This window comes from Myiozetetes cayanensis, unplaced genomic scaffold (assembly GCF_022539395.1).
Source record: "Myiozetetes cayanensis isolate MyiCay16 unplaced genomic scaffold, myiCay2020 scf5-8, whole genome shotgun sequence".
Taxonomy (NCBI): Eukaryota; Metazoa; Chordata; class Aves; order Passeriformes; family Tyrannidae; genus Myiozetetes; species Myiozetetes cayanensis.
Window position 1 is genome coordinate 36,929,341 of NW_026087742.1, and position 11,240 is coordinate 36,940,580.

At 43.2% G+C, this 11,240-nt stretch overlaps 1 protein-coding gene across 1 annotated transcript; it reads left to right on the forward strand.

Annotated features, from left to right (window-relative positions):
• Positions 1-2,118: 2,118 nt before the first annotated feature.
• Positions 2,119-7,055, forward strand: FUT4 (fucosyltransferase 4). Its single transcript, XM_050333694.1, is given in 3 exon segments — positions 2,119-2,413; positions 2,416-2,489; positions 2,491-7,055. Coding segments are annotated over 3 exon segments (1,227 nt in total). The 3' UTR covers positions 3,349-7,055.
• Positions 7,056-11,240: the final 4,185 nt, after the last annotated feature.

Genomic DNA, 11,240 nt, shown 5'->3' on the forward strand with positions numbered 1-11,240 from the left:
AGGCTACTGTCCTCTCATCTTGAATTGTTATAATTCTTATCTATCATAATAAAACAAATAGGAATTATTTTAATACTGGATGTTCATGCTGTGTATACAGTCTCAATTAATGTGGATTTCAGTAAGGTTTCAGAAAGCTTTCAGCTTTCTTTCATGCGCACTATAGAGCTTTAGCTGATGTTATGTTGAGGAATATAGAAAGCCTTGTTTGGATCTCATGCTAAATAATTTAGTAGATTTGTTTCTGTATGACAATAGTCTTAATATGGATGCCACTGCAGTGCAGCTGAACATCAGGACTGAAGTTTCACTGTGACACTGCAAAAAAAAAGTATCTAGGCAACTCTTGCTATGAATCCTCACACGGAAAGTGTTTTTTTTTTTTTCTTTCAAGTTTGTCACTACTTGGCCTATAAAGATTTCCATATTGAGTTGTCCTGAAACATTTCTTAAATGCTAAATTAATGCCAACATTTTTGTTGACTTACCATACACAGATCAGGCTTTGCATCATCAGTGTAACTGGTTAGGATTTGGGTTTGGAATGGCTTAGCAGCAAATCTTCAAGGAATGGAAATTAAAACACGACTAGACAAAGACTCCTACAAAGTCACATATCAGTGCTGAAAGTTCCTGAAGAAAAATAAGAACTGTCATTGCAGCTGATACGATCAAATTTATTGACTCAGAACTCCACAGAAGTCAATTGAGCTCTCCTACTCACTTTCATGAGCCCCAAATTTCTCATATAATCTGCAGAAATGTCTAAATACACAAAATTACTAACAGAAGAGATTTTGGACAACTTTGAATCTTTAATTAAGGCAGACTAGGGATTGTGTTCCTTTTAGGTAATGTTCATTGTATTGGATGTGCTCTGGATTGAGCCTAGGTACAGCTCAAGGGCTCAGAGGATTTTACTCTCCCTTAGCATTGTATTTCTGTATTTGTTTGCAGTTTTCTACTGTGGTAAAGTAACTTTCCCATAATCCTATTTTGTAACTAAAATCAGTGTTATTTATCAAGATAGATGCTGTGTTTATGGCCCTAAGAGACTTTCAGGTGATATTAGCTATCTCACTATTTTTCAGAAATTACTAGGTTGGAAATCAGGTTTGACATCTTGGTTTGTAGAACTTCAATTCAGAGAGGCCTTAATAAACTTGGAGTGAGCCAACAGAAACCTTGAGAAGTTTGGCAAGTAGAAAGAACAAGTTCTGCATGTGGAATAGAAAACTCTCATCACTGTACAGGCAGGGAACTGGCTGGCTGATGAAGAATCATGCTGGAAATGACCTGGGGCCTACATGAACATCAAGCTGAATGTGAGCTGTGGAAACCCACACTGGAGCAGGGGAAGAGCATGAGGAGTCCTCCCCCTGAGGAGGAAGGAGCAGCAGAGAAAACGTGATGAAATGACTGCAGCCTCTGTTCCCCATTTCCCTGTGCTGCTGTCTGGGAGGAGGCAGAGAAATCGAGAGTGAAGTTGAGCCCAGGAAGAAGGGAGAGGTGTGGAGGAAGGTGTTTTTCAATTTTGTTTAATCTTTCATTATCCTACTCTGATTTGACTGGCAATAAATTAATTTCCCCATGTCGGGTCTGTTTTGCTCATGACAGTAACTGGTGAGTGATCTCTCCCTGTCCATATCTCGTCCCAGGAGCCTTTAGTTATATTTTCTGTTCCCAGTGCAGCTGAGGAGTGCAGTGATACAGTGCCTGTGATAAGCACCCGGCACCCAGCCATGGTCAATCCAGCACAGGTCCCAAGGTGCCGATGCCCTGAGACCCCTGTGAGAGTCCCCACGACCCTTCCTGTGCGTGCTGGAGCCCCGGCTCTGCCCAGGGGGACCCTTCCCGATTGCGGGGACACAAATCCCCTGTGCAACACCGAGCTGGCGAATGAGCACCCGAGCAGCCCGGGGAGCCGGGGCCGCTGTCACCGCCCTGCAGCCGGCCGGCTGCCGTGGCGGAGCGGCCGCACGGGGGAGGCGGTGAGGCGGCGGAGCCCCGCAGAGAGACCGAGCTCTGCTCTTCCCGCGGGCGGAGCGGCCGCGGCCGAGCGCGGGCGGGGCGAGGCGGCAGCAGGACCGGGAGGCGGCGGGGGGAGGACGGGCCGGCATGGCCGGGAGGGGCGGCGGCAGCGGCACCTCCCCGCCGGGGCCGGGACCGGGGCCAGGGGTGGGGGCTGAGCGGCGGCGGCGGCAGCAGCCCCAGCCCCGCGATGCGCTGCCCGGCCCCGGCGCCGCCACTGCCCTGCGAGGGGCAGAGCGGCGGCAGCGGTCGGAGGGGATGGAGGCGGCCCCGCGGCGCTGCCCCGGCGGCTGCTGGCGGCGCTGGCGGCGGCGCTGGCGGCGCTGGGCGCTGGCGGCCGGGCTGCTGGGCGCTGCCGCCGCGCTCGCCCTGTTCGCCGCGCTGCGGAGCCGACGCGGGCGGGCGGCGAGGCGGTGACCGTGCTGCTGTGGTGGGAGCCCTTCGGCCGCCCGCGGCAGCTTGGCCGACTGCCGGCGGCACTATAACATCAGCGGCTGCCGGCTCAGCGCCGACCGCAGCCGGTTCGCCGAGGCGCAGGCGGTGCTCTTCCACCACCGCGACCTGGCGCGGCACGGCCCCGGGGGGCTGCCCCGAGGGTCCCCGCTGCGGCCCCCCCGCCAGCGCTGGGTCTGGATGAACTTCGAGTCGCCTTCGCATTCGCCCGGCCTGCGGGGGCTGTCTGGGCTCTTCAACTGGACCATGTCCTACCGCCGCGACTCCGACGTGTTCGTGCCCTATGGGTACCTCTACGCCCCGCCGGCGCCCCGGCCCTTCGTGCTGCCCCGCAAGACGCGGCTGGTGGCCTGGGTGATCAGCAACTGGAACGAGGAGCACGCCCGGGTGCGCTACTACCGCCAGCTGAAGGAGCACCTGCCCATAGACGTGTACGGGGCGCGGGGGCTGGCGCTGGCCGAGGGCGGCGTGGTGGAGACCATCTCAGCCTACAAGTTCTACCTGGCCTTCGAGAACTCCCAGCACACCGACTACATCACCGAGAAGCTCTGGAGAAACGCCTTCTCCGCCAGCGCCGTGCCCGTCGTCCTCGGACCCCGCAGGGCCAACTACGAGCGCTTCATCCCCCCCGACTCTTTCATCCACGTCGACGACTTCTCCAGCCCCCGGCTGCTGGCCACCTATCTGAAATTCCTCGATAAAAACAAACCCAACTACAGGCGGTACTTTGCCTGGAGGAAGAAGTACGAAGTCCACGTCACCTCATTCTGGGATGAGCATTTCTGCAAGGTCTGCGAGGCCGTTAGAGCAGCTGGGAATCAAATCAAGATTGTACAAAATCTGGCCACCTGGTTTGAAAGCTGATGTGCCTGGCTGGCAAGGCTTGCCTGGCCAGCGTCAAGGTATAGGGAAGAATGGGTCTAGCAGAAATCATTATCCGAGGTAGTACACAGATGCCTGTCATCAGTGAGAGAAGCATACAGGTACAGGAAAACAAGCTGTGAAAAGCCCACAAAAGGAAGATTTTTATTAAAGGGAAAATTATGAAAGGACAAAAAAACACATTGTGCCAGATGATTCTTAAAGAGCCAAGTTAAATTCCAAAAGTTGCACAGATCTAAAACTTCTAAAGTTCTGCACAGCTCAACATAAACATCTCATGCCAAGTTCTTCAGCTGTACAGCTGAAACTAATTTTGTCGGCTATGACAACTTCCTGGACTGTGAAACTTTCCTCTGCTTACAGGGGATACATGATCAGTGCTGGCTTTCCGTACTCCTAAGGCAAAAGTGAATGTTTTAAACTGATTTTTATGTGTGTGAAAGCTATTTGTAGATATTTCTGAGCCACAAGTTTTGAATGTAAGAATGTAATGATACAGCAGCACCTTTTAGCAATGTTTAAAATTGCAGCAGCCAGCTAATAATGCTTTGAACCAAATAATTGTTCCATTTAGGAAAAAGTGTATGGGAGGAAACTGAAGTTCAGTGGACAAACAGCTCAGATGATGTAAAGTATTTCTTCCACTACCTACTGAAACCATGGGCATGTTTATCCTGTATGAAAGTATAGTAGAAATTCAAGTACAGGAAAAGAGAGACTGTAGGGAAAAAAGTCGGTACATTTCCACCCTCCCTTTATTCAGGAATTAGAAAATGTTTACAGGAATCTGCATATTTTTCTCTGCAAAATTATTGCCATACAGAAAATGCAGGGAAAGGTTGAGAATGGCAGGGGTTTTATTACTATATTGAATATGTATACAGAAGGGCTAACTTATTTCTCGAGTATCAATAGACAGTGTTGTTGTGTAGCAACTGTTCAGGTTTATGGCATGCGTTTTTAAAAATGCTGGGTGACAGACTACTCAGAATGCTGCTTTGCTGTTTGTATAATAATAATTACCAAACTCCCAAATCTCTCCCTTTCAAAAAGAAAATTACTGTAGAGAATAAGATCTAGACTGTTGGTACAATACAGATTGTATGAAGAAAGAATATCAAATGGGAAGAATTCACAATTTTTCTTCCTTTGGTTTTGAGGATTTTCTTTCTGACTCAGTTTTTTAATCAATAAATAGGTTCTTAAGATAAAACTTCTTCTCTCAGTGCCTGTTGGGAGCATTTACAGTAGTTATTCCCTTTTAGACTGATATTTTGCTGGAGTCATCCTAGTAGTTGGTGTGTGGTTACTTTTTGGTTACATGTAGCCTCAGTGAAATCCAGCAAGAAACTTCAGTTACAATTACACATCCTTGGGAAACTGAGCCCTTCATGCCCTTTGCAACTATAAAGTTTGGTAGGAAAAAAATGGTAACCCGCAAGAGTCCTGCCCAAATGATTAAGGTATTTCTTCAGCCCCTTTTTAAGGAGCTGAATAATCCATGGAGTTCCTCAAACACTTCATTCAGAATAAAATCATGGGCACAAAACATTTGGGAAAAGAAGAAAGTCAGTTGCAAATAAGAGATGAGCATCAGAACATTACTGGCATTTACTGGCATTTGTGAGTCATATTAAGGTTAGAAAAGGATTAGATTTGACTTAAGCAGTATGGGATGTTGGGTGAGTACTTTTAAGATTTGTGAGCTTCCTGTAATATATTTTAAATTAGATATTCCCCATGATTAGTAAGCATTAGTAATCCATTAGTAAGGATTACTGGATTACTGGAAAATGAATTAATAATAATAATAATGAAGTTAATTAATAATTTGCATAAGTTGACCAGATCAGATCTTGCAGACTTCTGTGTTTATTCCCTTCTGCTTTTGTGCAGGAAAGGATGGCTGAAAGTACTTCATGAACCTTTCTGGTGTTAATGCCAGTTGTTGTTGAATATTTACTGGAAGAGGAAAAAAGACAGTCTACACAATGTGGCATATAGTAGGGATGATACCTAATGCTGCACTTTCACTTCAACAGGTCTAAAGTGATTGTTTAAAGTAAAAGCATGTTCTTCATGGTATGCTCATCTGTTTCTCTACCAGCGGTTGCTACTCCCATAACATTACTTTTGACATTTTAAAAAGATTCGATGTAAGTAAAACATTAACAGTAATAGCTCAGTGTCGGGATGATAGCATCTCTCTCCCTTTGAATTTGTAATTTGTTTTTTCTGTTCATATTTTAATCACATTTCATATAAATGTAGGCAAAAGCCCAATTTCAAAAGTTGTGAACTAATATTTAAGATTGCACTACTTTTTATCAGTCTGCTGAAAACAGTACATTTTTTTCAGTCCTCCTAATTTTTTTAGCATTTTCTGAAAGTTTCCAGGTATACAGTTCTTCTGTGTAATCATTAATAATGCCACAAGCAGAAGATCAGGCTACGGGAGAATGGAAATTTCCAGAGATTGCAAACGTTAATTGTATTTCTCAGCCTCTCTAAGAAAAACAGTTGGAATCTTTGAGGAACTAAAGTTTTGTAAAATTCAGAAAAGAGCTATGTAACAATTAAAGCATCACATTTGAATTAGGTGATCACAATTGCACAGTATTTGTAAGTTATGCACCGGGAATTTTCAAGACTGGCATAGTGAAAACTGCAGTTTTTTAAGTAATAATTGCAGAGCAATTGCACTGGGAGAAGAGAAGCCTTTTCTAGTTTCTTCATTCTTACATTAGTGATGCACATTTTTCCCTTTACATTTGGGAGGAAACTCAGCCCAGGCCTACAGCCGATGAAGTCAGTATTACAACATCTCTATAAATCTCTGATTTTTGGCTCATCCACTCCACTGGCTGATAGTCTACTGTTACAGGCTAGGGACTGGCTTTTGTAATTTGCTTTGTCAAGCTCAAGTTCAATGATAAAAAGAAAGTTTGCCTGAGCAAATTGGACCTTAGATCAGATACCAGACTCCACAGGACATTGCAGATGATGTATACAATCCATCTGTAAAAATTAAGCAAAGTTATTTTCTATTTTAAGTAGACAAGTCTCTTTGAATACATTTTGAAAGAGTGTTTTATTCCATGCCTTAAAATATTGGGGTGAAGGGAGAGAAAGGAAGATTGTTTTCTTCTGGGTTTTATAAGGAAAAGAAATAACATTACTTTTTGATTATAATGTAAATGGAATAGAGAATTATGTGATCCTTCAAGCTGCATATTATGTCTCAGGGAATTTTTTACTGTAAGGTGTCTTGATCTTCATAGAATGAAGTAACATTGTATTTGTATTAATTATATAGATTTACATTCAATAAAATTAAAGAAAGGAAGTAGTGCAAATTGACCATATTTTTTATTTGTCTTCTGTGTTACAAAAAATATGGAAAACTGCTTTTAAAAGAGAATGAATGTCTTTTCATGTTTGTTTAATCAATAAAAGTGGCTGATTGTTTTCAAAGTAGTCAGACCATTTGAGGTTAGTCATGAAACCTGGTTGTGCCAGGAGAAAAATATTTTCATAGGAGAGTCTGTGCTGAGTTATTTTCCATATGAAAAGGAGCATTTATTGAAGTTGGGTGTCTGTTGGAAAGTTGTAATTTTAAACAAAATCAAAAAACAAACTGTCCCTTGACCTACAGAGAATTTGAATGTGGTTAGATACTTCCCCCCCCCCCTTAAATTTCACAATGAGACTATGTTTATTTTGGTACTCAGCATGTAGTGCAACACCTGCCCTTTTAGCTGCTGCTTTTTTCACGGTTGTCATTATTGTCTTCAACTGAGCAAGAAAAGAGCAAAGACCCTAAGCTTTTGTCAATACTTTATGATACCAATTTTCATACAGCTGCTGTTCACCTCTCACTTCATATGTCTTCTATATTGCTTGGTGCACAGTATTGAGAAGCTTCAACATTTCTGAAGCTTCCTGCCCAGCCATGATGAGGTCACTGCTGCAGTCCTCACTTCTTTCCCTTAAGGAATTGATGTTGCATCACCATCCCAATTAACTTTTGTAAGCAGAGTTTAAACTGACTGCTTGCTTACTCCTGCCTGAGATGGGAGATTTTTTTGCTCATTTTCGAGATGTGACTGAACACGGGGTTGGGCAAAGTGGTGTAAATATTTTTCTGCCAAACACTGGGTACCATTTGTTCAAGCTTGTTTGGTGACTCTTAGGTGAGTTATGCCTGATTAAAAGTGCTCACACAGCTCTCTATCCAACAGTCATATAAAACTGTGTTTGTATTAAGTGTAAATAGCCCTTTGTAGGGAGCGTAGAGCTGACTCATTCTAAAATCTGTCGACTATAACACAATGACTTAATGTGGATTTAAGTGGTGTTTAACTAAAGATAAATCAGGATCCAAGTATAACAGCCTGTTTCTAATCAGTAAAAAAAAAAAAAAAAAAAGTGATTATTCAAGTAACTCAGGTGTTGCTTGCAACCAGCTCAGTTTATGTAACAATCTTCATTTAAAAATTTATATAATTCTATATTTTCTTCTGTATGGTCATTTTAAAAACAATACCTGTGGCCAGAGTATCTATGTCTTCTCTATATTCTGCAGATGTTTTGCTTTATGATCTTGAGCTAAATTACTTAAGCCTAAATTTCACACAGTGGCAGCTGTTCCTGAGAGTCTCACCCCAAAGAGTATGAGATGAACAAATCAAAGCCTGTTTTTCAAAAGTACCTGGAGAGCTGCAGGGATTTAGCACTGCCAGCAGTAAGGTGCTCAGTGTGCTCAGGAAGCATCCTGGAGCTATGGGCCCATTTTAATTGAAAAATTTTCTTTTAAGGAGTACATACTTTTCTGAAATCCTTCAGTGATTTTAGGTTCTTGCATGGGTTTAATTTTCACAACAGAATTAAAACTGGACTTTATTTCAGTAATGCTCAATATTTTAATAATATTCTTTTAGTAACTGTGAAAAGATGGTTCCAAATTTGTAATTTGAATTTTTCTCTATTTATTAAACTGTCTTTTAAAGTTAATCAGCCCACAGGTTGGCTGTATGCATCATGGAAAAAAATTCTACATTTGTGTCCTTGAATTTGCCACTGATGTAAAAGATACTGTAGGTATTTTGGATTATCAGAAGCTCAGTCCAGGAAGACACAGAGCACTAGCAATGCCCAAGTTGTGGCATGCTGTGGCTTTGAGATCCTGATCACGTGAGCACCCGTGACTGGAAATTGGCCATCTTGGTTTTGAGCAGAAGGCAGAAAGATGATTGCAAATAGAAAGCATAGATTATCGGATTGTGAATATATTTTGGTGTATTCATAATGCTGCAAAATAACTTTGCGCAGCATTAAAGATGATTGATTTATTTGAAGCAAGCTCTAAAAGAGCACATGAAATACAGCAAAATAATTATCCTAAAAGCAAATTTGGATTTAAAATGGAAAAATGATACCAAAATTACAAAAAAACCAAAACAAACAAAAACAAACATGCAATTGCAGGAAAGCATGGATAGACATTTTAAATTATTAACTGGGAACAAACAAATTTCCTTGGAAATGCTGACTCTAGCCCCAGTTAAAACCAGAGAACACAGGTTCAGAGTCATACTTGTACTCATGCTTACATTTATTTCTGGAATGACCTCCTGAGGTTGTGGCAGAGCTCTGAACGTTTTTTTTTTTCCCTTCCAGTCCCAAACCTATATTTTGCTTGGCTTATTACTAGTTTCCCTTCTTTTTCATTCATGTGTTGCTCCTTAAATGTGCACAGACCTGTGGCTTCGATGGCCTGTAGAGAAGCTTAGAAGAAATAAGTTAATATATGGATGTTTGCTGAGAATTTTGGTTGTATTCTGCAAGAGTTGTGGGGTAAATGCAAGTAAGCAGTAGAAGCTGAATACAAAACAGAGAAGCATGTTTTATGGCAGTATCTTGTTGGATACTCCAGCCTGGAGTGAAACGTCTCAGTAGATTTTTAAGGCTGAGACTTTATGTTGTGAGTTTTTTATTTAGTGGTGTAGCTCTGTTTCATGGTGGGTCACAGATCACTGAGAAGCAATAATAGGATACCATGATCAACTGGTTTGTCAGAAGTGATTTGAAGTCCAATGCACACCCCCAAAATTGTCTTCTCACCCTTTTAAGTTGCTGACAAATTCCGCCCAGCCCTTGCAGCAATGTTGTACAGGGCTTTGGGGATATAATCTGAGTCTGCTCTCTACTGGGTGGCAGCTGGGACAGGTGGGATGGAGCGATGGGAGGATTCTGGTTCACACTTCTGTCCGTGCAGTAAATAGGCAGATGCTGAAAGCATAGAATCATAGAATATCCTGAATTGGAAGGGATCTACAAGGATCATCAGACTCTATCTCTTGACCCTTCACAGGATATCCCAAGAATCACACCATGTGCCTGAGGAAATGGTCCTTATGCTTCACGAACTCTGTCAGGCTTGATTCTGTGACCACTTCTCTGGGGAGACTCTTCCTGCCCAGCCACCCTCTGGGTGAAGAATCTTTTTCTAATATCCAACCTAAACCTCCCCTGATACAACTTCAGGCCATTCCCTTGGGTCCTGTCACTGGTCACAACAGAGAAGAGATCAGTGTCTGCCCCTCCTCTTCCCCTCACAAGGAAATTGTAGACTGCAATGAGGTCTCCCCTCAGTCTCCTCTTCTCCAGGATGAACAGACCAAGTGCCCTCAGCTGCCCCTCACGTGGCTTCCCCTCAAGGCCCTTCACCATCTTTGTTGCCCTCCTTTGGAAACTCCCTAATAGCTTTATATCTAATAGCTTTATATCTTGGGATGTCTTTGGTTGCTTCTAGACCACTGGCTTAGGTCATTCTGGAGCAGCCCCCAAGGCACCATCACTGCAGGTAGTATGAATGAGTGGCAGACCTGGGCTTGACTCCATGCATGAGATGAAGAAGATAAACAAATGTCATCAAAGTGTTCAGATTTTTTTTTTCCCCAAAGTTAGTAAAGTACTCTGAATCCCATTGCCTAAAGCATTTGAGAAATGCAAGGAACTTCACAAAGGAACACAAGAGGAGACCCTTTTGCTCACAAGCACAGACTTTTCCATAGTCTCAGAATGCTCACATGGCTGTAGAAACAAACTGTAAAGGCCTTACAAGCTTTTTCCCATGTGCGACAGCTGGAAGAAAGCAGGAGAAGGCAAGGACATCCCCAAGGCTGTAAAAGAAATGTATTAGATGAAAAGTTGGCAGCAGCATGGGAGGCTGAATGCCAGCCTTGGTGACCTGACCAGGGCAGGGGCTGGGGGAGGGTTCCTTTTGTATTTCACATGTGGGAGTAATTTTACCCAGAGCACAGAAGCAAGATATATGATCCACTCTGCCACTGGGTTGAATATCATCAATAGGACCATCAGGCACTGGGAAACAAGTTAAGGTACATCTCCAGTGTTTCAGAAGAAAGATGAATCTCACTCTTTGTTTTGTAGGTGCATGAGGCACAGAGGTGTAGGCCACTTTCCTCACAGTGGTTACTGACTTGTGATGTATTGTGGGAAAAATCTTCTTCCCAACATTGTTTCAAGGAAAGAAGTGATTTTTAACCAACATTTTTAAATGTCCAGTGGTCTTAGAACTTGACAAGCTCTCAACACCTGTGCAACCTGTCCAGCTGGCTAAGCTATGGACTCTTTAAACTGGCTGTGGGACAGCTGGATGTGCTATTTAGGCATTTGAATAGGCTTTTTACAGTTTTAAATGCTTGTTTTCTTCCTTTTGCTCTAGTGATTGATGTGTCTCCCTGTGCATTTGTCTGTTACATTTCTGCTGTGGGCCACCTTCCACATCTTGCTCTCATTTCCCTCTGGATGGACTGCTGGCCAACTCAGCTGCTTGGGCAGGTTAATCT